Raw genomic sequence first — 27703 nt, 5'->3', positions numbered from 1 at the left:
CCCGGTTCCTCCAGATTAGATACATGAGCTCTTGACCTCCTAAGCCTCCACAGCTCAAGTGGCAGAGTGGGGCATCAAACCCGGTTCTCCGGATTAGAGTGCACCTGCTCTTAACCACGACGCCACGCTGGCCGGGTAAGTTCATTCATTTTGAACACGAAGCTACAGAGTGGACAGTAAAATCTGAACGTTTATTACAGAGTTAATAACAAAAGTCAACAACCGAAGATGTTAATAAGAAAAGTCAACAACCCAACAACATCATGATGCAGCTTTCTGTGTGGTGTCAGTTCAGACCCTGCAAGGGGCCCAGAGGACAGGCGACAGAACTCGCACCGAAGGCATGACAAGGACCATGCCAGACCCTCTCTTGGATCTGTCTCGCCGGACGTCAGAAGGGCGGGGGAAGGGGGGGAGACACGGCACAGCGTCATTGAGAATTTTAACCGTGGGGCCGTCACCCTCCCATCGCAAAGAGGAGGCGACAGATCCCTGAGCATTGAAAAACCCTGGTGCACGGAGGGCGAGAGCAGGCCTGCAGGAAGAGCCGTGCAGACAGAGATCCATGCTATCTCGTGAGGGGGGAAAAGGGGTCTGGAAAGAAGGGCGCATGCCCGAGCACGCACACCGGTGGAGAGGGGTGAACAGACATTTCAGAAAAGCGTGAGCACATCCCAGCCACGAAGAGCCAACGGCAGACACGGAGGAGAGGACTGTGAACTTTTGCCAGAAACAGAAAAAGAAAACACGGGAGAAAGGCCGCATCGCTTTCGGCGCTCTTTGGTTTGTCTGCTGAACAGCAAATTCCAAATGGAGGCGAGACGCCCCGAGAGACCCCCGTAGAGAATTGGGTCAAGTATTCCCAACTCTGTCCAACGAGCACGATTGATGTGGCCCTCGCTTTTCAAGTCTTGGGGGGGAAATACGCCTAAAGAGGCAGAGCACCGCCTTCGCAGTCTCCCGCAGTACAGCAGAAAGGTGATTTACCTGGATGTGCCGCAACTGCTCTGCCCACAGCCCCCTGCTAAACATCCACAGGAGGATCGAGCCGGCTCCGCCCCTTGGCATGAATTTGGGAACATGGGAATTGCTCTCTTTTAAATCCACTCTTTTATTAAAAACACGGAAGGCAGGATGATAAAATGCAATGGCATCGTTGGGTTGTGGTGGGAAATCTATGGGCACTCTGTTGATTTCCAGACCCCGCCATGCCTTTCTCGCTTGAGGACTGGCAACGTGGTGATCCGGGGGGCCCTCAAGAACTTGCAAGGTCCCAAGCCCTGCTCTGGCATCTAGGGCAGCCAAACCATGTTTCGTAACTTCACCAGCTGATGCTGCCTCTTGCCCCGGGGGTTCTACTGCCTGCCTATGTTGGCTCTTTCTTTACTTCCTCCAGCACATGCAGGCGGGCGAACTGAAAGGTTCTGGGGATGACCTGCAGGGAAACCGGCCCCGGCCCCTAGGCAATCGATGGGTGAAGCAGACGGGCAGGCAAAGACGTGTGTCCGGGGATTGGCCCCTTTGCCCTGCCTGGCCAACCATTCCTAAACAACCGGAGCCGTTCACTTAAAGCCATTGGAGAAGGCTTCAAAAAAGAAATGAACACCTTGCTTTGTTTTTTTTTTAAAGAAGAGCCACGCTTCCCCTCAAAACCGACAGGAAGAAAAACGATAAAGGGGGAGAGGAGATGTCGCTGGAAAAGATGGCGCTGTGTCCCAATCCCCACCTTATTCTGAGACAAAAGGGTGTCCCCCCAGAGGGCCCGGCAACAGAGCCAGCTGCTCGGCGCTCACTTCCCGGCGCTCCCCCGGCGGTGGTGGTCTTCTCCTCTCGAGGTGGGATCTGGCCGTTCCCGAATCCACGAGGCTCCCCTCCCCGCTTAGTCCTCCTCATCCTCGCTGATGTCGTAGGTGACCGCGGACTTGTTCCGGGAGAGGCTGGCCGGGGAGGAGGGCGGCGTCCGGGCTGTGAAGGGCCACCGGAAGGAAGGCGAGGGGGAGCGGTCGTGGGTGGGGCTGCTGCTTGGGCTCTGCTTGGGGCTGATGGCCTGCAGCATCCGGCCCTTGCCCTCCTTCAGCATGTGTTTCTGGAGGGAAGAGAAAGGGTTAAGAAGCTGGCCAGAAGGTTTAAAGCAATGTCCTAACCCTAGCCCTAGCCCTAATCCTAACCTGAACCCTAACCCTGATTCTAGCCCTAGTCTTAGAACCGTGGTGGCGAACCTTTGGCACTCCAGATGTTATGGACTACAATTCATCGGCAATTCATCGGCAACTTCTTGGCCATGCTGGCAGGGGCTGATGGGAAGTGTAGTCCATAACATCTGGAGTGCCAAAGGTTCACCACCACTGCTCTATACTTTGAATCATTACAGACCCATGGAGAGGCAGTGTGGTTCATTGGCTAAAGTACCAGGCTAGGAGCTTCAAATCTCCACTGACCTACAAAGTAATGGGAGCAAACACATTTTCCCAGACTAGCCCGCCGATGCTAATAAGAACATAAGAAGAGCTCTGCTGGATCAGGCCTCGAAGAGCTGAAGAAGAGTTGGTTTTTATATCCCCCTTTTCTCTAAAAGTGGCTTACAACTCCTTTCCTTCTTCTCACAACAGACACCTTGCGAGGTAGGTGTTGCTGAGAGAGTTCGTAGAGGACTCGCCCAAGGTCACCCAGTAGGCTTCAACTGGAGGAGCAGGGAATCAAACCTGGTTCTCCGCATTAGTGTCCACCACTCTTAGCCACTATTTTATCTACTCCAACAGCCACTAGTCACGCATTCTGGTCCATCTAGTCCCGTGGTGGGATCCAAAAATTTTAGTAACAGGTTCCCATGGTGGTGGGATTCAAACTGTGGCGTAGCGCCAATGGGGCTGGGCGGGGCACGGTGGGGGCGTGGCTGGGCAATTCCGGGACGGGGCATTCCTGGACAGGGCTGTGGCAAGGACGCAGCCGCTGCGCCTGTCCTTGGGCGGGAAACGAATGCACGCAGGCACAGTCTGCTACGCACACCGGTTCACCTCCTGCTAGACTGCTTCAAGTTCTGCGCGCTACTGCTGACAGGAGGGGTGTAGCTAAGGCAAAAATCACGTGGCAAAATCGCCAATTAGTAACCCCCTCTCAGCACACACAAATTATTAGTAACCTACTCTCGGGAACCTGTGAGAGCCTGCTGGATCCCACCTCTGATCTAGTCCTGTGGTGGTGAACCTATGGCACTCCAGATGTTCATGGACTACAATTCCCATCAGCATGGCCGATTGTGGTTTGCCACCACTGATCTAGTCCAGCTTTCTGTCTCACTGGTCCATCTAGTCCAGTATCCTGCCCCTAAGACCCTCACCCCTAGAAACTTCCTTTTTTATGGCATAGGTTGGAGAAAGTGGACAAGAACTCCCCCTTCCTATAACAGTAGTGCTTTGGGGTCCCCAATAAAGCTCTGGGACTTGACCACGTGCCAGTCCTGTATGGAACGTGCTGCAGAGCGCAATACAAGGGACACAGGTGATTGCAAGCCCAGGAGCCAGGTAGAGAGGGGGCAGATGGGGAGTCAGGGCTCATTACCAGGGCTCCTTCGGGGCCAAACATCTCCAAGAAGTTGCCGATGAATTCGCGGGATTTCTCTTCCCATTTCTGGATGAGGTCAATGCTTTTCTCCTCGACTTTCTGGACAAACTCTTTGGACTTCTCTTCCACGTCCTTCACTCTCTTCTTCACCTTATCGACGCGCTCTTGCAAATGGTATTTCTTCTCCTGGAAAATTGGGGGGGTTCGGGTAGGTAATGACGCCGGTAACCCTCAAGCACAGGATGGCATGCACTCGGACCCAAGTTCAAATTCAGGTCGATTCCCCACGGGGAAATTCTATCTAAATCAAACCAAGTTTGCAAAGAAACCGCGCCTTTTCATCGGGGTTTCAACCTCCCCACCACAGCATGTATTCAGCAAAGACATGTAGGCCTAGCTCGGATTCCACTACCACGCGATCTCCTTTGCGGGTCTCTCCTGATTGGCTGGCATGCCGTGTTGGGGCGGGACCCTTTTGGGGTGGGAAATTTTCCCCTGCTACTTGCAATCTGAGGTTTGCTCGTTTGCAAGGATGAATGTTTAAGCGTTCAGGCGAGTAAGCGAGTTTTCACTTGTTTGGAAGGGTGAACGGTTAATTGTTTAAGCGGTTTTTCGTTCTCCCATGCCAGCATGATGCTGGCAGGGAATGATGGGAACTGTAGTCCACAACATCTGGAGGGCTGCGAAATTGACACCTGTGTCCTATGCTAATGTCTCTCGCTGAGACCAACAGCGAAATCGAAACCCAGAAGAGGCTGCGCGCACATCGCTCAGCGCCCGCCGAGAGCTGATTGGTTGCTACACTTGTGTCATGCTCCATGGCGGGAATTTTAAACAAAAATTGGACCCCCGTTCCTCCCCTCGAAACTGGATCGAAAGTGTGTTAAGGGAAAAAGTTGTACTTGCAAGCAGGTTCTGCCGGGACGCGGGATAAGGGGGAGAACAAGCGCCAGAAACGGGATGAATCCCTGTTCGTTGCTCAAGCAGTGGGGATTTCTTGCTGAAACCGGGATATTTCGCGTATCACGCAATTAATCGACCATGGGGAATCGACCTCAGTGCAGAAAAACACTCAGATTGTTACCAAAAAGACACTGCATCAATGAAGCACATTTGTTTTGAAGAAGAAGAAGAAGAAGAACAAGAAGAAGAAGAAGAGGAGGAGGAGGAGGAGGAGGAGGAGGAGGAGGAGGAGGAGGAGTTTGGATTTATATCCCCCCTTTCTCTCCTGCAGGAGACTCAAAGGGGCTGACAATCTCCTTGCCCTTCCCCCCTCACAACAAACACCCTGTGAGGTGGGTGGGGCTGAGAGAGCTCCGAGAACCTGTGACTAGCCCAAGGTCACCCAGCTGGCATGTGTGGGAGGGCACAGGCTAATGTGAATTCCCCAGATAAGCCTCCACAGCTCAGGCGGCAGAGCTGGGAATCAAACCCGGTTCCTCCAGATTAGATACACGAGCTCTTAACCTCCTACGCCACTGAAGAGTTTGGATTTATACTCCGGCTTTTTCTCCCATAAGGAGACTCAAGGCAGTTATAAACTCCTTCCTCTCCCTCTCCCTGGAGGAGTGGGAAATCACATCTGGTTCTCCAGATTAGAGTCCGCTGCTTTTAACCACTACACCACGCTGGTTCTCGGAAGCCGGGGGATCACTCCAGAACTTACATTGATGAAGCTGACGTTGAGCTCTTTGGCTGTGTAGCCCCTTTGCAGGTTCCGCCGCGCATAGACGTCATAGTCCCGGACGATGCGGGTGATAATATCTGAGGTGGAGATCCCTTCGGTCCTCTGAGTTGGTGCAAACATTCCTACAAGGGTGAGAGAGAACATGAAAATATATCTGAGCTACATGCTCAGCAGCTATAATCAAGAGACTAAGCCAGGGTTATGTCCAACTCTGGCGCTTCAGATGTTCACGGACTACATAAATAATAATAATAATTGGTATTCCCCAGACCGTGGGAAAGGGGGGGCTATACCAGATAAGAACATAAGAACAAGCCAGCCGGATCAGACCAGAGTCCATCTAGTCCAGCACTCTGCTACTCGCAGTGGCCCACCAGGTGCCTTTGGGAGCTCACAGGCAGGAGGTGAAAGCAATGGCCTTCTGCTGCTGTTGCTGCTCCTGAGCACCTGGTCTGCTAAGGCTTTTGCAATCTCAGATCAAAGAGGATCAAGATTGGTAGCCATAGATCGACTTCTCCTCCATAAATCTGTCCAGGCCCCTTTTAAAGCTATCCAGGTGAGTGGCCATCACCACCTCCTGGGGCAGCATATTCCAAACACCAATCACCAATTCCAAAACTACAATTCCCACCAGCCAATTGGTCATGCCAGCAGGGGCTGATGGAATTGTAGTCCATGAACATCTGAAGCGCCAGAATTGGACACCCCTGGTCTAAGCAAACAATTTGTATCGGAGGAAGCCAAGGTTTGCGGAAGGGTCTGCAGAGACGTTCGACAGACGAACATAAGTCTGACTTGAGCAAGGTCACTCTTCCGACGGCTGCCACAGACTCACCGGCCTCCTTTATGTGCTTATAGACGTCGTCGCTCCCGGCAGAGGAATATGGGATGTCGTCATGGGCAACAAAGTCAATCTGCAGGTTGGACAACAGAGGCTGTCAGCAAAATGTAAAGTAAAGTGATGCACATAGGGGCAAAAAATCCAAACTTCACACACACGCTACAGGGGTCAGTGCTCTCAGTCACAGACCAGGAAAGGGATTTAGGCGTCTTAGTTGCTAGTTCCATGGGAATGTCCACTCAATGCATGGCAGCTGTGAAAAAGGCAAACTCTATGCTGGGGATAATCAGGAAAGGAATTGATAATAAAACTGCAAAGATTGTCATGCCCTTATATAAAGCCACGGTGCGACCGCACTTGGAGTCCTGTGTTCAGTTCTGGTCGCCGCATCTCAAAAAGGATATTGAGGAGACAGAAAAAGTGCAGAGAAGGGCAATGAGGATGATTGTGGGACTGGAGCACCTTCCTTATGAGGAGAGGCTGCAGCGTTTGGGACTCTTTAGTTTGGAGAGGAGAGGTCTGAGGGGGGATATGATCGAAGTCTATAAAATTATGCATGGGGTAGAAAATGTGGACAGAGAGAAATTTCTCTCTCTTTCTCACAATACTAGAACCAGGGGGCATCCATTGAAAATGCTGGGGGGAAGAATTAGGACTAATAAAAGGAAACACTTCTTCATGCAACGTGTGATTGGTGTTTGGAATATGCTGCCACAGGAGGTGGTGATGGCCACTAACCTGGATAACTTTAAAAGGGGCTTGGACAGATTTATGGAGGATAAATTGATTTATGGCTACCAATCTTGAGCCTCCTTGATCTCAGATTGCAAATGCCTTAGCAGACCAGGAGCTCGGGAGTAGCAGCAGCAGCAGCAGGCCATTGCTTTCACCTCCTGCACGTGAGCTCCCAAAGGCACCTGGTGGGCCACTGCGAGTAGCAGAGAGCTGGTCCGATCCAGCTGGCTTGTTCTTATGTTCTTCTTATGTTCTTAAAATAGTGAGTGGGTGACAGAGGATGCTCGGCCTGGGGACCAGGATGGGGTTTTGTGCTTTCGGGAGGAAAAATGAATGCCATAGACAGCCTTGGAAGCTACATCCCCGGATGAAGCTCACGTGAAACTCGTAAGGGTGTATAAACAATTTAAAAATTCCCACGAGCCCCAATGTTTTTTTCGCTTTTGCTTTGCTTGGTGCCTGGCCATGCTGGGTTGCTTATACACGGGCAGCTTGAGACAGGGAACGGAAGTGGGGCGTCTGGGACAAAATGGCAAGGGCAGGAACTGGCACTACAATATGGTGAAGACCCTCCAGCCCCTTGACGGATTTCCAGCCCCCAATTATCGGGAAGAATCGGGGAACAGGGAGAGCTCATCTGGCTTCCCGTTCCGACTCTCAGAACCCCACACGCCTTCCTCCAGGGACAGTCAAAGGATGTCCGACACCACTCCGGGTCTCCTTTACCCTGTGCTCAGCCAAGAACTCCGGCGTGAGCGTCCACGGGGCGTTCCGCACCACCTCGTCCACGTAGCGACAGTGCTGCACGGCGTCGTAGCGCTCGTTCTCGTTCATGACTGTGAACCCCTTCAAGTTGTGGGTCAGTTCATCGCTGCAGACTGCAGGGAGGGAAAATGACAGGCGCAAATCAAGCTAGAGCAGGGGTCTTCAAACTATGGCCCTCCAGATGTTCATAGACTACAATTCCCATGAGCCCTACCACTTGGCCATGCTGGCAGGGGCTGATAGGAATTGTAATCCATGAACATCTGGAGGGCCACAGTTTGAAGACCCCTGAGCTAGAGCAAGCCACTGTGTGTCAGCAACGAAGCCAACCCTCAGACTTCTTGGAAAGGCAGTTGTGGGCTTTGTGGGCATTATTAACTCTGAAACATTATTAATTCTTCGTGACACACGTGGTTCCCTCAGCCAGGCGAATATCCCCCCCGCCCCAAAGTGAACACAACTTTTCCTCACCTCCAACAATGAGGTACGTGTTTGGGAAGAGGCTCTTTGCTTGCATCAGGGCTCGGGCGTGTCCAGAGTGGAAAAGATCGAATATTCCATCGGCGTAAACCCTGACCGGCCGGTCTACTGCAGGAGGAACAAGAAAAATAAATCTAAGTTCAGGAATGAGGCGCTTGGTCAACTCCAGGGAGCATTTTCTCTGGCAAGATTGAACGTCTTTTCCTCTACAGTCTCCCTAGGGAGATATTCACAAATTCTTTCTTTTTATAAATGCTTTATTTACTCATATACTTAATACACAAGTGTTTAAAAATTGCTTATTACAGCTGTAACATTCTGTTGCTAACATAGTTCATCAAACATAGAATCTTCTATATATTTCAATCCTTGCTTCGAGGAAATTTATACATAAAAGAAAACTTCCAACTATGGTTTATATTTCTTAAAAGTTCTATCTCCTATATTAGTTTCATAAAGTACATATATTTACACCAATTTAATACTATTTACTACATAAAAAGAGAAATCTAACATACATCTTACTCACTGACCTGTGGAGTTTATCTTAAACATTATAGTCTGTTTCATTTTTTTTTCTAATATTCCCAACCCCCATCATTTATATTCTAATATTGTTCCTCTTTGTAAGTACTTACAAAGAGATTTTCACAAATTCCATACTCCGCTCATCTACGCATTTGTGATCTTAACTAATCAGATACAGTGGTACCTCGGTTATCGTTGACTTCGGTTTTCGTCGGTTTCGGTTTTCGTCGACTTTTTCTGGGCAAAATTTGTCTTGGTTTTCGTCAACTGCCTCAGTTTTCGTCCTCAAACCCAGAAAAAGTTTGCTCAGAAAAAGTCCACGAAAACCGAAACCGGCTGGGGTTTGAGGAAGCCCAGCCAGGAGGCGGAGGGAGCTCCTTATTTGGGCAGTGACACCCCCCGATGAGGTAGGTGAGGTTGAGAGAGTTCTGAGAGAACGGTGCCCGGCGCAAGGTCACCCAGCAGGAATGTAGGAGAGTGGTTCACCAGATAAGCCTCCGCCACTCAGGTGGAGGAGTGGGGAATCAAACCCGGTTCTCCAGATTAGAATCCACCTGCTCTTAACCACTACACCACGCTGGCTCTACCTCTTCAGAATGTTAGCTCAGAAGAGTCAAAAATTCCTTCAGGAAGTACCTAATCATCCAGCGAGAGAAGCGCAGGGGGGTGAGGCAAAGCTGTGTCAAAGGCCAATTCTTTGGTCTTACAAAAGCATCCAGATCACTCTCACTAAGACAGTTCGAGGATCTCGGCTTGCTGGCTTTGCCTGGCCCACAACTGCCCGAAACCTGGGCTGGTGCTTTGTCAAAGAAGAATAAATTGGGGTTCTGTGTGATTTCCGGGCTGTATGGCCGTGTTCTAGCAGCATTCTCTCCTGACGTTTCACCTGCATCTGTGGCTGGCATCTTCAGAGGATCTTCAGAAAATGCCAGCCACAGATGCAGGCGAAACGTCAGGAGAGAATGCTGCTAGAACACAGCCATACAGCCCGGAAACCACACAGAACCTCAGTGATTCCGGCCATGAAAGCCTTAGACAATTCAAAGAATAAATTGGCACGGAGCAATTGTAATCCTCTGCATCATTCTGAAATAACCCTGGACTTCCCCTCTGATGACTCCTCGGCTATTAAGAAGAAGAAGAGTTTGGATTTATATCCCCCCATTCTCTCCTGCAGGAGACTCAAAGGGGCTGACAATCTCCTTGCCCTTCCCCCCTCACAACAGACACCCTGTGAGGTGGGTGGGGCTGAGAGAGCTCCGAGAAGCTGTGACTAGCCCAAGGTCACCCAGCTGGCGTGTGTGGGAGTGCCCAGGCTGATCTGAATTCCCCAGAGAAGCCTCCACAGCTCAGGCGGCAGAGCTGGGAATCAAACCCGGTTCCTCCAGATTAGATACACGAGCTCTTAACCTCCTACGCCACTGCTGCGTAATAAATTGGCCCGGAGCAATTGTGATCCTCCGCATCATTCTGAAATAACCCTGGACTTCCCCTCCGATGACTCCTCGGCTATTAACAGACAGGAGATTAAGGGGATTTTGAATTTTCGCTGAGTGGATTGAGACGGAGGCTGAGTCAGCCCAAGGAATCCCTAGCAAATGATTCAGCGCGGCAGCTTCAAGTGTGGGTCACTCCCAAAAAGAATTCAGAGCAGCTCTCCATCCTTCGTTTCTTGATAATACGGCTACTTTCTTATCATCCCCTTTAAAGGTACCTTGGCAGTTTCTCTTTCATGCAAAGGAGAATGAGGCACACGTGCCCTCTGAATGTGCTGGAATGCCTTTCCCACCTGCCTTTCACACGCACGCCCCCTCCCTCCCTCGCTCTGGGCAAGGAAGGTTGTGCAAACATCAGCCTGAACTTCCACAATCCATGATTATTAATCAGGGCAAATGTTTACTCCTATAATAAAGCTGCCAAAGTGAATAACACATTTCCGTTTTATTGTCAGAGTAAACAGAAGCATGAACATAAATTTCAGTATGCTGTGGGTTGTCTCTTTAAATTCTATTTGTTTCTGCTTATTTAATTAAGGAGCCATGTGCCGTGCGGAGCTGCTTTGAGTTAAGAGGGGACATGATAGTCATGTTTAGATATTTGAAAGGATGCCATGTCGAAGAGCAAGCGAGCACGTTTCCTGCTGCCTCAGAGACTAGGACCAGGAGTCATGGATTCAAGGGGAAGGAAAAGAGATTCCACCTACACATTAAGAAGAACTTTGTGACCGTCAGGACTGTTCAACACTGGAATTCACTGCCTGGGAGTGTAGTGGAGTCTCCTTGTTTGGAGGTTTTTAAACAGAGACTGGATGAACATACGTTGGAAGAGCTTTGATTGTGTGTTCCTGCATGGCAGGGGGTTGGACTTGATGGCCCTTGGGGTCTCTTCCAACTCTATGGTTCTAGGTATTTAGGGGCAGCAGTGGCGTAGGAGGTTAACAGCTCGTGTATCTAATCTGGAGGAACCGGGTTTGATTCCCAGCTCTACCGCCTGAGCTGTGGAGGCTTCTCTGGGGAATTCAGATTAGCCTGTACATTCCCACACACGCCAGCTGGGTGACCTTGGGCTAGTCACAGCTTCTCGGAGCTCTCTCAGCCCCACCCAGCTCACAGGGTGTTTGCTGTGAGGGGGGAAGGGCAAGGAGATTGTAAACCCCAACGGCGCGCGCCATTTTAATTTAATTTTTTTAAAAAAAATTAATAAGGACATTTTTGACAGATAGTACGTGCAGATAGCTCCAGGGGAGCACTGACTAAAAGCTTAATATTTAAATATCTAAACAAAATCAGATATGAAGGCAGAAAGCCAGCCCCTTTAAGTCTCCTGCAGGAGAGAAAGGGGGGATATAAATCAAAATAATAAAAATAATAATAATAATTATTATTATTATTATTACTACTATTATTATTTTCTTCTCTTCTTCTCCTTCTCTTCTTTTTTTCTTCTCCTTCTCTTCTTCTCCTTCTTCTATTTCCAAACCTGGAGTTAGCTCTACCTGCCATGTTAAAGAGCTGACCTCCTTGGCAGGAGAAGGCGGCTGAAGATCACTTGGAATTGAAACTGATCTTTAGACAACAGGGATCCGCTCCCCCCAGAAAGAATGGTGCTTTGGAGGATGGACTCTATGATACTGAACCCTGCCCTCCCCAGGCTCCGCCTCCAAAAGTCCAGGCATTTCCCAGACTCAAGATGGCAACCCTACCCTCACGTCGGCTCTTTTGCTTTGACCAGGCTCAAGTTTATATAACAGCCAGTGAAGGGTGAAAGGGTCCAGGTGGAAAGAAAGACGGCCACAGCTTCCGCTGGCCAAGGTCCCACTAGAGCAGAGGTGGCACTCAGAGCCCTCCCTGTGGGCACGCGCAAACAGAGTCGCCCCCACCCACCCCACACATCTAGGCTGGCCTGGGCCGCTGGGCTCGATTATTAGCATTAAACCTAAGACCTAGTTTTGGGGAAGCAGTGTAGGTAACCCTGTTAAGCGCTATTAAATCCCACTGATTTTCATGCCAAGAACTAAAGCGCGATCCTTTACCTGGGAGTAAGCTCGGTTGCTGGCAATGGAGCCTGCTTCTTAGTAAACCCTCCTAGGGTCATGATTCACCCGTTGGAAGAGTTGCAAGGTTGCTTCAAAGCAGAGCCACCGACTACCACCAAGCTTACACCCGAGTAACGCACGCCTCAGAGCCAACCATTTTTTTCTAAACTCAAACCTCAGTATTCAGGTTAAATTGCCATGTTGGCGCTTTGCGATAAACAAGTGGGGTTTGGGTTGCAATTTGGGCACCTGGTCTCGAAAAGGTTCACCATCACTGCACTACAGCTACTCACGCGGGGTCCCTCCTAAGGCCTCCTCATACGTGACCCGGATGTATGGCTTGTTGTAATCCACTTTTAACTCGTCGGAAAATGGAGCCGGCTCCCGAAGACCCTGAGGGGACAAGGAGAGAACAAGGGGAACAAAGAGAAAAAGGTCAGCCCAAGCTAAGCGAAGAGGCATCTGCAGGGACAAAGCGGTTGAAGGGGGTCCTAGAAAGGGACGCAAAAATTGAATGGTCGAAGGCTTTCACGGCTGGAAACACTAGTGTGTTGTGGGTTTTCCGGGTTGTATGGCCGTGTTCCAGTAGCATTTTCTCCTGACGTTTCGCCTGCATCTGTGGCTGGCATCTTCAGAGGATCCTCTGAAGATGCCAGCCACAGATGCAGGCGAAACGTCAGGAGAAAATGCTACTGGAACACAGCCATACAGCCCGGAAAACCCACAGCACACTAGATACAAAAATCACCCAATCAGATTCTGAGGGGTGATGTGGGATTTTCAGAATAAATCAACGATTGCCGTCAGCCGGACCTCTGCAAGCTGTTTGTTTAATTGACTTTCCTTAAACCACACCTTTCTCCCCAACGAGACACAAAGCAACTTCAATCGTCCCCCTTTCCTCACAACAACCCTGTAAAGTAGGTCGGGCCAAGAATATCACAGGCTCAAGGTCACCCAGCAAACTTTAATGTCGGAGGGAGGATTCGAATCTGGGTCTCCTAGATCCTAATTGGCCATGCTGGCAGGGGCTGATGGGAATTGTAGTCCATAACATCTGGAGTGCCAAACCTAACCCAACAGTGAATACTATATCACACTGGCTCTCTAGGGCAGGGGTCTGCAACCTGCAGCTCTCCAGATGTCCATGAACTACAATTCCCATCAACCCCTGTCAGCATGGCCAATTGGATATCCCTCGGGCCGGGGATCGCCAGGAGGTTCCCCTCCGACGAATGGAGAAGCCTTGTAGGGTAAAATGGGGAAATGCGGTCCCAAAGATATGCAGTTCCACTACTGTTCAAAGCCTTAAAGGTCAGTACCGATACTTTGAAAATGATCCAAAACTCGACCGGCAGCCAGGGCAGTTCTCTAAGAACTGGTGTTATATGATCACGACAGGCTGCCCCAGGAAGCGGCAGCATCCTGAACGAACTTTAATTTCCGGGTCAAAAACAAAGGGAAGTCAGCACAGAGTGAGTCATAGTCGTCCATTCTTGAAGTGACCATTAAACATAAGAAAGAACATAAGAACAAGCAGAGAGGAGAAGCAGTGGAGAAGAAGACTGGGCCAGGAAGAGCAGAGTGAGCTCTGGTGTTCATTTTGGAGGGCTTTTCTCAAAGCCACATCTTTTAAAACAGTGTATTTTAACAGGGGTTTGCAGGGGTTATCTCTTTTTCTCCTTGTAAGGCTACTGAGAGCTGAGGCTGCTGGGAAGTGGGGCTTAACAGGGGTTAACAGAGATTCCTCTTTGTCCTGGGCTGCTCGGAGGTGGGGCTCCTGAGGTGAGTCAGTCTTTAGTTCAGTCTCTGGAACCAGCAGAGAGGAGAAGCAGTGGAGAAGAAGACTGGGTCAGGAAGAGCAGAGTGAGCTCTGGTGTTCATTTTGGAGGGCTTTTCTCAAAGCCACATCTTTTTAAAACAGTGTATTTTAACAGGGGTTTGCAGGGGCTATCTCTTTTTCTCCCCTTGTGCAGGCTACTGAGAGCTGAGGCTGCTGGGAGGTGGGGCTTAACAGGGGTTAACAGAGATTCCTCTTTGTCCCAATAGTGCTTTCGGAGGTGGGGCTCCCTGAGGTGGAGCTCAGTCTTTAGTTCAGTCTCTGGAACCAGCAGAGAGGAGAAGCAGTGGAGAAGAAGACTGGGTCAGGAAGAGCAGAGTGAGCTCTGGCGTTCATTTTGGAGGGCTTTTCTCAAAGCCACATCTTTTAAAACAGTGTATTTTAACAGGGGTTTGCAGGGGTTATCTCTTTTTCTCCTTGTAAGGCTACTGAGAGCTGAGGCTGCTGGGAGTGGGGCTTAACAGGGGTTAACAGAGGTTCCTCTTTGTCCATTGACCATTGCATGGATTACTGTGGCAAGGTCGGGTTTAGAGAGATAGGGAGCCAGCTGCCGCACCTGTCTGAGATGGAAAAATGCAGTCTGGGCTGTCCTAGTGACTTGGTCCTCCGGCGATAAGATGGAGTCCAAAGTCTCGTCCAGAATCAGCACCATTACCCTGCCTGTGTCCTAGAACAGTAATGGCAAAAACTTCTGGGCCCGGCGTGTCAAAAATTTGGAAAATGCCTAACTTGATTCTGCTGGCGTCTCAACCCCCCCACCCCCTCGCGCCAAACAAAAGAGAAACAATTCTTTACATTTTCATTTGTTTTCAAAAATACTGTCCAATCATGGGTGGCGCGATAGAATATATAAGAAAATGCCAAATAATTATAAAAATGAAATGCGAGGAAAACAAACCCAGCTGTTGTGGTGTGTCAGAGGTTCCCCATCACTGTCCTAAAACATAGAAGGACACAAAGCAAGCACAGTGTTAGGTCCTGGACCAAGGATCAATAAGCGGACTCTAGCTTTAAAATCAGAAGTCTTTACTAGGGTGGCAAGAGGCACTCAGCCTCAAATGGGGTAACCTTCGGGACCGCATTACCCCATATGTCCCCACTAGACCTCTGCGCTCAGCAGAGGCCAATTTACTGGTAGTCCCCGGCCCCTCAATGATGCGGCTGGCCTCCACTCGGGCCAGGACCTTTACAGCCCTGGCCCCTGCCTGGTGGAACACTCTTCCTCCAGCTATCCGGGACCCTCCGGGACCTTTGGTGAGTTCGCCAGGGACCTGTAAGACGCAGAGCTGTTCCTCACCGGCCCTTTGGAGTGCCCAGCCAGCTGAAAGTGCCTCCTGCCTCCTTCCATCCCTCATGGAAATTTGGGTTCATTATCATCTACAGAACTCCACCCTTTCTTCTCTCCTCCTCGGGAGGAGGGCTTTAAGCAGAAAAAGGATTTTAACTTGAGGCATTGTTGCTATATATTAATTGCTGCATTTTAATTTATATATTTTTGAGATTATTGTATATTTGATTTTATGTTTTATTTGTATTTGAATTTCATGTTGTTCACCGCCCAGAGCCCTTTGGGGATTGGGCGGTATATAAGTTTGAAAAAATAAAAATAAATAAAATAATTTAAAAAGCCAGTTCTGGGAAATCTGGCTTTTTACAGCTGTTCCTCTGGTCTCACCCCTCCTTCTCAGATAGCAGGGGTGTCAACTCTGCCCCTCCAGATACTAGGTGGCACTACAATTCCCATCAGTTCCCTGCCAGCATTAGCTAAGTTGTTAAGCTGGCAGGGAGTGGTGGGAATCGCAGTCCATGAACATCTGGGGCGCCAGAGTTGGACACCCCTGGATTATGGGAACAACGCAGTGTGGAAGACTATGTTTTCGAAAGCAGGCATTTCAAGGCCAAGGTGATAGTGTCCTGTCGGGCGCGCATTCCTCCCTCCTCCCTTCCGGAGCCCCAACAGGGGTGCACTACTTAACTACATTGCTAAGTGCATTGAAACAGAACAAAAGGCCCATTAATAGGTGACATGTATAGATACATACCGTGTTCCCCCGAAAATAAGACAAGGTCTTATATTAATTTTTGCTCCAAAAGATGCATTAGGGCTTATTTTCAGGGGATGTCTTATTTTTTTTCCATGGTTTTGCACCCCCCACGTGACCAGATCAGCTGCGCCAACTAGGGCTTATTTTTGGAGAAGGGCTTATATTTCAAGCATCCTCCAAAAACCCTGAACAATCATGCTAGGTCTTATTTTCAGGATAGGTGTTATTTTCGGGGAAACAGGGTAGAAGGTCATACTTCGCCCTCTTGCCGCTAGCCCCGATGCGTCGTCTGGCGCCTCCTGGTCTGAGGTCGAGAGGGGGCAGGTCCCACTTCTGACACATAGTTGGAACTTGCTACCCTGTTTCCCCGAATATAAGACATCCCCTGAAAATAAGACGTAGTAGAGGTTTTGCTGACGTGCGAAATATAAGGCATCCCCCAAAAGTAAGACGTAGCAAAGTTTTTGTTTGGAAGCATGCCCGACGAACAGAACACAGAAAAATAAGACATCCCCTGAAAATAAGACATAGCGCATATTTTGGAGCAAAAATTATTATATGACACTGTCTTATTTTCGGGGAAACACGGTAGTTGGAACTTGCTAGTTTGGAGAGGCCTTTCGGACTCAGTTATGCCCAGAGGAACTCCGGTCAGCCTTTCTCCTAAGCTGAAGGAGGCTCGGCTTGCCCGAAGTCCTTCTCCACAATCCCTCCAGCTGCCCTCCTCTTGCTTTGGTCATCAGTGCGAAGTGAAAGTCAGCTGCTTAGGAAAGAACACTGTTGATCCGTAGCCCGCCCCCTCCTCCAGACCTGGCTTACCAAACAGTTCCGGGGCATCTTGGTAGGGATGCCGTCCGTCTCCGTGGCCCCGTTGGGCCCGACCCCATCTTTCCTTCTCTTCCTGGAATTCAACCTGGCTGAGCCCAGCGGCTCCATCCCACAAATCGGGTCCTGCAGGTCAGAGGGGAAAACCTGCTGGAACAAAGACGGTGCGTTCAGTCTCGGGGGAAAGGAATCAGCCGGACGGGGGCTCTGCGCGGAGGAGACCCGGCGCAAATTGGGGCTGGCCGTGGCCACCACACCTGCTGGCGGCTTAGCCCACGATGGGAACACGACCGGCCGGAGCAGCTTTCTCAAGCAGTCTTATCTGCTGCAGTGAGAAGTGGGCAATAAAGCCCGTTGGCAGCGAGAGGCGTCGTTCTCCAATGACACAGCCGGAATGTTGGAATTTGGACAGAGGTTTGCGACAGACAGCAGGGCTTATTTCAGTTCTCGGTTCCGGGCAGCGGGCCAGAGATCGAGAACACCCGTCCTCCGGCAAATTAGCCAGCACGTTTTCCAAGCCAGCGTTTCAGTGGCGATGACAGCTCTGGCCGTTTTATTTCGCAGATTTATTTGTTCCATTTATACCCTACTTTTCTCCCCAATGGGGAACCACGGCGGCTGACATAATTTGCCTCCCCCCCAGTTTATCCTCACAAAGAAGAAGAAGAATTTGGATTTATACGCAGTGGCGTAGGAGGTTAAGAGCTCGTGTATCTAATCTGGAGGAACCGGGTTTGATTCCCAGCTCTGCCGCCTGAGCTGTGGAGGCTTATCTGGGGAATTCAGATTAGCCTGTGCACTCCCACACACGCCAGCTGGTGACCTTGGGCTAGCCACAGCCGGAGCTCTCTCTCAGCCCTAAATTCCACCACAGGGCGTTTGTTGTGAGGGGGGAAGGGCAAGGAGATTGTCAGCCCCTTTGAGTCTCCTGCAGGAGAGAAAGGGGGGTATAAATCCAAACTCTTCTCTTCTTCTTCTTCTTCTCTCCTTTAAGGAAGGGGTGTCCATCACTGGTCTATAATATCCTTATCAATGCATGCAAATATTGGCATTTCTTCTGATGCCAGCCACAGATGCAGGCAAAATGTCAGGAGAAAATGCTACTGGAACACGGCCATACAACCCGGAAAACCCACAACACCCTGGCTTCAAGAAGAATTGCTACTTCTGGGCTCCAGCATCACAAGTTTGAAAAGGCACAGAGTCCCCCACACACGAGAACAGAGGTGACAACGTGCCAGTTGTCATCCAAAAAACAGGGGAATGAGAGGCAGAGAGCAGCTCTTGACTAGACTCGGGCCACAGAACCAAGTATCGGTGAGCTCCGTTTTGAAGCCCAAAACACCCGTTTGGAATCCAAGCAGTTTTTTCTAAGATGAAGATGTGAATTTCTGACAGAGATATTCAGATTTCCTGAAGGGAGTGGAGCCAAGCCAGCGTGCCCCCCTGCTCACATGAATTCTTTACCCCAGAACATCACAGAATGGAATGAGGAAGTGATTTTGCCTTTGAGCCCAAAAGGGGCAGAAACTGATCTAGTTCGGATAAGGGAAGCCGGGAACGTAGGGGAGGGAAGTCTTGTAACTGATTAATAGGGCTGGCCGGTGGGTGGGGGGGAATAGGTCTGTCCTTCTGCATACTCCTCAACGTGCAGCCCCGAGGAGCAAGCTATCAGGGCAGATATGAACTCAATACAACCGGTTGCTCAGCCCACACACGTCCACCCCTGTAAACATGAGAGTGTTCCGGAACTTTCCGTCCTGCCTCTAAGACTGGGCAGTCCTCTATCTTTGAGCTGTGAGGTGGGCTGCGCGCCAGGATCATGTGGCACAAGACGGTGCCAAGTTGGAAAGTGTTTCTTTGCTGACTCACAGGCATCTGGAGCAAAGCCACACCGAAGCCTCGGATTCTACCAGCTGCTTGTTTAAGGCGGATCCCGGAACTCGGAGAATCACTTATTTCCCCAGGCAAAAATAAATAAATAAAGAGGGACCCAAATGACTGGAGAGGTTGAATGTTGACCACTTGATGACGACTGGTACAACGCCCTCCCTGTAAGTGGGTCTCTCTCCCAAACTGCCACTTCTTCTTCTGGACCTCACCTGGGAGCAGCAGTGACGTAGTGGCTAAAAGCAGGTGCACTCTGATCTGGAGGAACCCGGGTTTGATTCCCAGCTCTGCCGCTTGAGTTGTGGAGGCTTATCTGGGGAATTCACATTAGCCTGTACACTCCCACACACGCCAGCTGGGTGACCTTGGGCTAGTCACAACTTCTCGGAGCTCTCTCAGCCCCACCCACCTCACAGGGTGTTTGTTGTGAGGGGGGAAGGGCAAGGAGACTGTCAGCCCCTTTGAGTCTCCTTACAGGAGAGAAAGGGGGGGATATAAATCCAAAACTCCTCCTCCTCCACCTGGAATATTGTGTACAGTTCTGGGCACTGCAATTCAAGAAGGATATTGACAAGCTGGAAACAGGAACAGGTCCAGAGGAGGGCAACCAAAATGGCCAAAGGTCTGAAATGAATGCCCTGCAAGGAGAGACTTAGGCAGCTGGGGATGTTTTCTTTGGGGAAGAGAAGGTTAAGAGGTGACATGAGAGCCACGTTTAGATATTTGAAGGGATGTCATGTGGACGAGGGAGCAAGTTTTTTTTTTTGTGCGGCTCCAGAGACCAGGACCAGGAGTCATGGGTTCAAGGAGAAGGAAAAGAGATTCCACCTAAACATTAGGAAGAACTTCCTGACAGTCAGGGCTGTTTGACAGTGGACTATACTGCCTCGGAGTGTGGTGGAGTCTCCTTCTTTGGAGGTTTTTAAAGCGAGGCTGGATGGCCGTCTGACAGGAGTGCTTTGATTGGGCATTGCAGGGGGGACTGGATGGCCCTTGGGATCTCTTCCAACTCTATGATTCTGTGATTCTAAGTCAGGCTCAGGTTGGGAATTCCTGGAGATTGGGGGCTGAAGCATGGGAAAGGCAGCATTTGGGAGTGGGGAGGGATCCCGGTGGGCCATAATGTCACAGATGCCACCCTCCAAAGCAGCCATTTTCTCAGGGGAAATGATCTCTGTCGTCCGGAACTCAGTTGTTAAAATGGGAAATCTCCAGGCGTCACCTGGAGGTTGGCAATGCTATATGGAAAAAGATTCCAGTCCCTATTGCTCCCTTCACTGCAGACACACAAAGAGTGAGTCGGCCTTGAGCACCGGCAAAGGCCAGGAAAAGCCCAAGAAAAGTTGACGTTAAGTGGCCATTTAATTAATGAGAGGCAGTGTGGAATAGTAGTTAGAGTGTTGGACTAGGACCGTGGTGGCGAACCTTTGGCACTCCAGATGTTGTGGACTACAATTCCCATCAGCCAATTGGCCATGCTGGCAGGGGCTGATAGGAATTGTAGTCCATAACATCTGGAGTGCCAAAGGTTCACCACCACAGAACAAGGAGATGGGAGTCCTGGGTTTGAATCCCCACTCCGTTTTGGAAGCTTGCTGGATGACCGTTGGCCAGTCATATTTCCTCAGCATAATTTATCTTACAGAGTTATTGGGGGGACAAAATGGAAAGAGGAGAATTACGTAAGTCCCCGCTCAGGAAGAAGAAGAAGAGGAAGAGTTTGGATTTATATCCCCCCTTTCTCTCCTATAAGGAGACTCCAAGGGCCTTACAATCTCCTCCCCCACCCCCACCCCACAACAAACAATCTTGCTGTGAGGTGGGTGGGGCGGAGAGAGCTCCGAAGAACTGCGACTAGCCCAAGGTCACCCAGCTGGCATGTGCTGGACTGCACAGACTAATCTGGTTCCCCAGATAAGCCTCCACAGCTCAAGTGGCAGAGCTGGGAATCAAACTCGGTTCTCCAGATTAGAGTGCACCTGCTCTTCACCACCACACCACGCAGGCTACATAAGCTATTGCGCCTGCACAAGAAGACACTGCAGTAGTTCTAAGCAAGTCCTGCCTGGGCTTGTAATAGAAGCCTCCAAGCTGGGGGGAAGAATTAGGACTAATAAAAGGAAACATTTCTTCACGCAACGTGTGATTGGTGTTTGGAATATGCTGCCACAGGAGGTGGTGATGACCACTCACCTGGAGAGCTTTAAAAGGACTTTGGACAGATTTATGGAGGAGAAGTCGATCTATGGCTACCAATCTTGATCCTCTTTGATCTGAGATTGCAAATGCCTGAACAGACCAGGTGCTCAGGAGCAGCAGCAGCAGAAGGCCCTTGCTTTCACCTCCTGCACGTGAGCTCCCAAAGGCACCTGGTGGGCCACTGCGAGGTAGCAGAGAGCTGGACTAGATGGACTCTGGTCTGATCCAGCTGGCTTGTTCTTATGATCTTATGTAAGCTGGGAACTTCAAGAAATCCAGCAGATAACTTGTCTTGGGCCCTTCACATTTTTGGCAGCTCTGCAGGAACAATAACGGATGAGACAAATATGCCCCCGACTGTTTAGTTTTGAGAACAGCTGAATCGGTGGGAAAGAACTGCAAAAGGGGTATCAGAAGACACAAAAACTGCAGCAACAACCAGTCAAACTCCTGTTGACACACAAGGAAATGTGACCTTTATGTCAATACCGAAACAGGAAATCAGCACTGGCTGGAAGGGAAAGCCTGATCACCAGGCCTCACGCCCTTGGCAGAATTCCCACCCAGGCTCCCTTCAAGCCCTGCCCTGAAGCTGCAAATGCTGTCAATCAGAGTGTTTTTCAGCTGCAGGGCAAAACGTGGAAGAAGATGGTATTTTGCTATTTAATAGGGCGATGAAAACCTGGGTGGGCCAGGCTAGCGGCCCAGGGGTAGGGAACCTGCGGCTCTCCAGATGTTCAGGAACTACAATTCCCATCAGCCCCTACCAGCATGGCCAATTGGCCATGCTGACAGAGGCTGATGGGAATTGTAGTTCCTGAACATCTGGAGAGCCGCAGGTTCCCTACCCCTGGGCTAGCCGGATTCTGTCAGATCTCAAGAAGAAGAAGAGTTTGGATTTATATCCCCCCTTTCTCTCCTGCAGGAGACTCAAAGGGGCTGACAATCTCCTTGCCCTTCCCCCCTCACAACAAACACCCTGTGAGGTGGGTGGGGCTCAGAGAGCTCCGAAAAGCTGTGACTAGCCCAAGGTCACCCAGCCGGCGTGTGTGGGAGTGCACAGGCTAATCTGAATTCCCCAGATGAGCCTCCACAGCTCAGGCGGCAGAGCGGGGAATCAAACCCGGTTCCTCCAGATCAGAAGGGCAACGAGGATGATTGAAGGATTGGAGCACCTTCCTTATGAGGAGAGGCTGCAGCCTTTGGGACTCTTTAGTTTGGAGAGGAGACGTCTGAGGGGGGATATGATGGAAGTCTATAACATTATGCATGGGGTAGAAAATGTGGACAGAGAGAAATTTTTCTCTCTTTCTCACAATACTAGAACCAGGGGGCATCCATTGAAAATACTGGGGGGAAGAATTAGGACTAATAAAAGGAAACACTTCTTCACACAACGTGTGATTGGTGTTTGGAATATGCTGCCACAGGAGGTAGTGATGGCCACTAACCTGGAGGGCTTTAAAAAGGGCTTGGATAGATTTATGGAGGAGAAGTTGATCTATGGCTACCAGTCTTGATCTGCCTTGATCTCAGATTGTTTGTAGCAGACCAGGTGCTCAGGAGCAGCATTGCCAGCAGAAGGCCATTGCTTTCACCTCCTGCACGTGAGCTCCCAAAGGCACCTGGTGGGCCACTGCGAGTAGCAGAGAGCTGGACTAGATGGACTCTGGTCTGATCCAGCTGGCTCGTTCTTATGTTCTTATCACCGCTCCTCCACAGCTGAGCCCAGGTTTTCTGATCACGATTAGGAAAAGGGACAGATTAAACCTTATTGTATTGCCGAAGGCTTTCACGGCCGGAATCACCAGGGCGTTGTGGGTTTTCCAGGCTGGGCATGGTCAGTAGCCTCAGTAGCGCTTCTCCTGCAGCGTTGCCTGCATCTGTGGCTGGGGAGCCACAGGTGATACCGCCAGGAAAAGCACCGCCGGGTTTCGACACGAGAACGCTTCGAAGATACGAAGCTCCGTAGCTCCGGCCGCGCCCAGAGCGCAGCTGAGCCCGATGCAGCTCGGGCGTGGACGCGCTGCAGCTGGGCCAGGGAGGGTTTTGAGTCTGGGAAGGGGATTTAAGGGAGAGCAAAGGGAAGCTTCAGGAGCCGCCCATGCAGCAGGGTGGCCAGCGTGGGAGGGGTGTGGAGTGGGTGGAAGGGCCAGACAGCTCGTGAGGCGGTTCTGCCAAGTTAGGGGAGGGTGTGCCAGGGCCACCTCCCGTCAGGCAGCAGTCGCTCGGCCAGTGAGAGGCAACTGGGTGTGGCACGTCAGCTGTCTAGCCAACTCCGGCTGTTAGTGAGGCAACTGCGGCGGGGCTGGGCCTGACACACAGGAGGTTTAGGGAAGAGACAGCTGGAGAAGCCAGAGGGGGCAGCCGTCAACACCAGGCGCCCTGTGGGCTAAATTGTTTCTTGGCCCCTCGGGCCAATTGGAAAAGGACATTTCTGGGGAGGACAACCCCCAGGACAGGGAGGGAGGGAGGGAAGGTTCCATCGCCCAAGGGCCCTGCGCAGGGAGGGGAAGCGCCACAGAAGTCATCTAATATATTCATAAGGCTGCCATAGCTCGACAGCACACATCTTTTTTCATTCAACACAACAGTTAGATTAAAGCCTGTTTGCTCCAACAAGCGGCAGGATGGACAAAGAAGAAGAAGAGTTTGGATTTATATCCCCCCTTTCTCTCCTGCAGGAGACTCCAAGGGGCTGATAATCTCCTTGCCCTTCCCCCCTCACAACAAACACCCTGTGAGGTAGGTGGGGCTGAGAGAGCTCCGAGAAGCTGTGACTAGCCCAAGGTCACCCAGCTGGCGTGGGAGGGAGTGCACAGGCTAATCTGATTTCCCCAGATAAGCCTCCCCACAGCTCAGGCGGCAGAGCTGGGAATCAAACCCGGTTCCTCCAGATTAGATACATGAGCTCTTAACCTCCTACGCCACTGCTGCACTGAAGCACAGAATCATAAAGCAGGAAGAGACCACAAGGGCCATCAAGTCCAACCCCCTGTAATAGTTGGTTTTTATATCCCGCTTTTCTCTACCTTTAAAGAGTCTCTCAAAGTTATTTACAATTCCCTCCCCTCCCCCCTTCCACAACAGGCACCTTGTGAGGTAAGGCTGAGAGGGTTCGGAGAGAACTCTGACTGGCCCAAGAGAAGCACAATTCTAAAGGGGTCTAGGTCAGTGGTGGCGAACCTATGGCACGGATGCCAGAGGTGGCACTCAGAGCCCTCTCTGTGGGCACGTACAAACAGAGTGCCCCCCCCCCCCACATCTAGGCTGGCCTGGGCCACTGGGCTCGATTATTAGCACTAAACCTAAGACCTAGTTTTGGGGAAGCAGTGTAGGTAACCCTGTTAAGCACTGTTAAATCCCACTGATTTTCATGCAAAGAACTAAAGCACAACCCTTTACCCGGGAGTAAGCTTGGCTGCTGGCAATGGGGCTTGCTTCTGAGTAAACCCTCCTAGGGTCATGATTCACCCGTTGGAAGAGTTGCACGATTGCTTCAAAGCAAAGCCACCACTACCACCAAGCTTACTCCTGAGTAACACATGCCTCGGAGCCAACTGGTTTTTTCTAAACTAAAACCTCAGTATTCAGGTTAAATTGCCATGTTGGCACTTTGCGATAAATAAGTGGGTTTTGGGTTGCAATTTGGGCACTTGGTCTTGAAAAGGTTCGCCATCACTGGTCCAGGTAGAACCCCCGCTCTGAGATAAAACAAGGCCGACTTTTCTTTAAGAGGAACAAATTCCCAACACTAATTCCTAACATTCCTTCACTGAGTATGTCTCTGTTCAGTCAGATGCTGTATCACAAGATCTGCATAGAAATTTCACAACCCTTCTGTTCTCTGTTGTTCTAAGCTCTTTTTTAAAATCACAATCTGCAAAATTTTGTGTATGAGTATGCATACTTGTCACTTTCCAGATTGGAAAACATCCCCAGTCCATAAAAAAAACTGATTCACTTTCTCATCTTTTGTTTTACTGTTCAAAATAAAACAACATTAGAACTGATTTGAGGACTGTATTACCAACAGGGTTTATGCTCCTTTCTGATAAGTTAAAAATGGCTCAGCTTCTAAATAATTCTAATGCTGAAATCTCGGAAGCTGTTGCTATATTTTTACTCTGTGTACTACAAGTTGTGCAATAATGACCTTCTTATTGTACTTGGAATTCTTCACACACACCAGTTTTATGCCTAATAAAGGTTCTGGAATGGAATGGAAAGTGTACGCTGAATATAGGCTTTGACAATTTGTTATTGTGGTAGGAATCACCCCAGAAATTTAGCAGCTGGACTAAATGCACAGCCTTCTGGGTTTTGTATTTCAATGACCACATTTTCTAATTATTGCTTCCACAAACCTTAACCTTCACTGCACCTTGTAACTTATTTAATGTGGTAACAAATGTGTTGCACTAAGTAAATAAATACAGGGATAACCTTGGTTTTCATAACCACAACAAAGCTAACTTCTAACCTAACTCCTCCAGCGTGGTTTAGTGGTTAAACGAGACTCGAATCTGGAGAACTGGGTTCAATTCCCCACTCCTCCACATGAGCAGCAGACTCTTATCGGGTGTACTGGATTTGTTTGCGCACTCCTCCGCATGAAGTCTGCTGGATGACCTTGGGCCAGTCACAGTTCTCGCAGAACTCTCTCAGCTCCCCCTACCTCACGAGGCGTCTATTATGGGGAGGGGAAGAGAAGGAGTTTGTAAGGCCCTTTGAGTCTCCTCACAGGAGAGAAAGGAGGGGTATCAAACCAAACTCTTCTTCTCTTCTCCATGCCCCCCTTCAACAGAATGACACATCCTTCCAAGGTCTGCTGGTTCCCACCATCACAACTCTGAGCAACCAAACCTGACTCACATATTTGTGTGTGTGTGTGTGTGAGAGAGAGGGGGGGGGGAGGTGGTTAGGGGAATAACCTCCTACGCCACTACACGCTAGGGGTGTCTCTGTCAAAGTCTGCCTAAGTCAACTAATGCTCCTTACCCCAAATAAAGCCCCCACACCCCTCAACAGGATGCCCTGCCAAATAGGGTTGCTGCTCTGATAGAGGGATCTCCTGAAGAATTGGGGATTACAATCGGGGGGGGGCAGGATCTGGGGAACGGAGAGACCTCAAGAGGGGATGACAATCCCTTGGACCACTGGATCATTTCATAAGAACATCAGAACATAAGAACGAGCCAGCTGGATCAGACCAGAGTCCATCTAGTCCAGCTCTCTGCTACTCGCAGTGGCCCACCAGGTGCCTTTGGGAGCTCACCTGCAGGACGGGAAAGCAATGGCCTTAAGAACATAAGAAAGAGCCTGCTGGATCAGACCAGAGTCCATCTAGTCCAGCTCTCTGCTACTCGCAGTGGCCCACCAGGTGCCTTTGGGAGCTCACCTGCAGGACGGGAAAGCAGTGGCCTTAAGAACATAAGAAAGAGCCTGCTGGATCAGACCAGAGTCCCTCTAGTCCAGCTCTCTGCTACTCGCAGTGGCCCACCAGGTGCCTTTGGGAGCTCACAGGCAGGATGTGAAAGCAATGGCCTTAAGAACAGAAGAAAGAGCCAGCTGGATCAGACCAGAGTCCATCTAGCCCAGCTCTCTGCTACTCGCAGTGGCCCACCAGGTGCCTTTGGGAGCTCACCTGCAGGAGGTGAAAGCAATGGCCTTAAGAACACTGCTACTCGCAGTAGCCCACCAGGTGCCTTTGGGAGCTCACCTGCAGGACCCGGGGAAAGCAGTGGCCTTAAGAACATGAAGAAGGAGCCTGCTGGATCAGACAGTCCCTCTAGTCCAGCTCTCTGCTACTCACTGATGGCCCTGGGTGGGAGCTCACAGGCAGGATGTGAAAGCAATGGCCTTAAGAACAGAAGAAAGAGCCAGCTGGATCAGACCAGAGTCCATCTAGCCCAGCTCTCTGCTACTCGCAGTGGCCCACCAGGTGCCTTTGGGAGCTCACCTGCAGGAGGTGAAAGCAATGGCCTTAAGAACATAAGAAAGAGCCTGCTGGATCAGACCAGAGTCCCTCTAGTCCAGCTCTCTGCTACTCGCAGTGGCCCACCAGGTGCCTTTGGGAGCTCACCTGCAGGAGGTGAAAGCAATGGCCTTAAGAACAGAAGAAAGAGCCTGCTGGATCAGACCAGAGTCCATCTAGTCCAGCTCTCTGCTACTCGCAGTGGCCCACCAGGTGCCTTTGGGAGCTCACCTGCAGGACGGGAAAGCAATGGCCTTCTGCGGCTGCTGCTGCTGCTCCCGAGCACCTTGGACCACAACTGAAGCCTGGGAATGAATCATATCTCCAGGCCCCACTTGAAAGTTGGCAACCCCATCGATCACTCCCCCCCCGCACCCCACCCCCACACCAAAGCTCGGCAGGTTTCCACCCGGGTCCTTGCCAGTCTCCCTCAACAACACCCCCCCTCCCATTTCTCCCATAAACCTCCAACCTGCCCCCCCCCCCCAACTCGGTCCGAGGATCATGGCGGGCAGGGAGCACCGGCGAGCCCAGGAAGAGGGCGGGTGTCGCTGGACCTGGGCAGGGGGAGCCTTTCACGGGGCTGGGGCTGCTTCCGGGGGTGCGGGTGGCTTCTGCTCCCGGCCTCCCTTCCCCACCCAGGGCCGCCCCGACCAGCCGGCCACGTCCCGGCCCAGCCCCGCCTCGCCCCAGCCTACCTGGGGCACCGCCGCTTTCTGTCGCCGACTGCTCGGACTCCCTCGCCCAGCGCCAACGGGGCTGAGCCGAACAGGAAGTGCTTCCGCCCGGACCGGA

At 50.7% G+C, this 27703-nt stretch overlaps 1 protein-coding gene across 4 annotated transcripts; it reads right to left on the bottom strand.

Moving 5' to 3' along the window:
* Positions 1-172: 172 nt before the first annotated feature.
* On the bottom strand, positions 173-27703 carry PCYT1A (phosphate cytidylyltransferase 1A, choline). Of its 4 annotated transcripts, none has more exons than XM_048501850.1 (10): positions 27607-27703; positions 16837-16989; positions 14871-14909; positions 12426-12525; positions 8061-8177; positions 7551-7702; positions 6084-6162; positions 5228-5370; positions 3559-3747; positions 173-2086 (listed from the first exon to the last, which is right to left on the bottom strand). In XM_048501850.1, exons 2-10 carry the CDS (start codon positions 16951-16953, stop codon positions 1880-1882), a joined length of 1143 nt encoding a protein of 380 aa, XP_048357807.1. In that variant the 5' UTR covers positions 16954-16989; positions 27607-27703; the 3' UTR covers positions 173-1879. The 4 variants fall into 4 exon arrangements, with proteins under 4 accessions (XP_048357807.1, XP_048357808.1, XP_048357810.1 ...); XM_048501851.1 differs by having other exon boundaries at positions 16837-16992; positions 27607-27691; XM_048501853.1 differs by lacking the exon at positions 3559-3747.

The sequence above is a fragment of the Sphaerodactylus townsendi genome, linkage group LG06, assembly GCF_021028975.2.
Source record: "Sphaerodactylus townsendi isolate TG3544 linkage group LG06, MPM_Stown_v2.3, whole genome shotgun sequence".
Lineage (NCBI taxonomy): Eukaryota > Metazoa > Chordata > Lepidosauria > Squamata > Sphaerodactylidae > Sphaerodactylus > Sphaerodactylus townsendi.
Note: the sequence above shows the minus strand (reverse complement) of the source record. Positions and strands in the feature narration are given on the sequence as shown.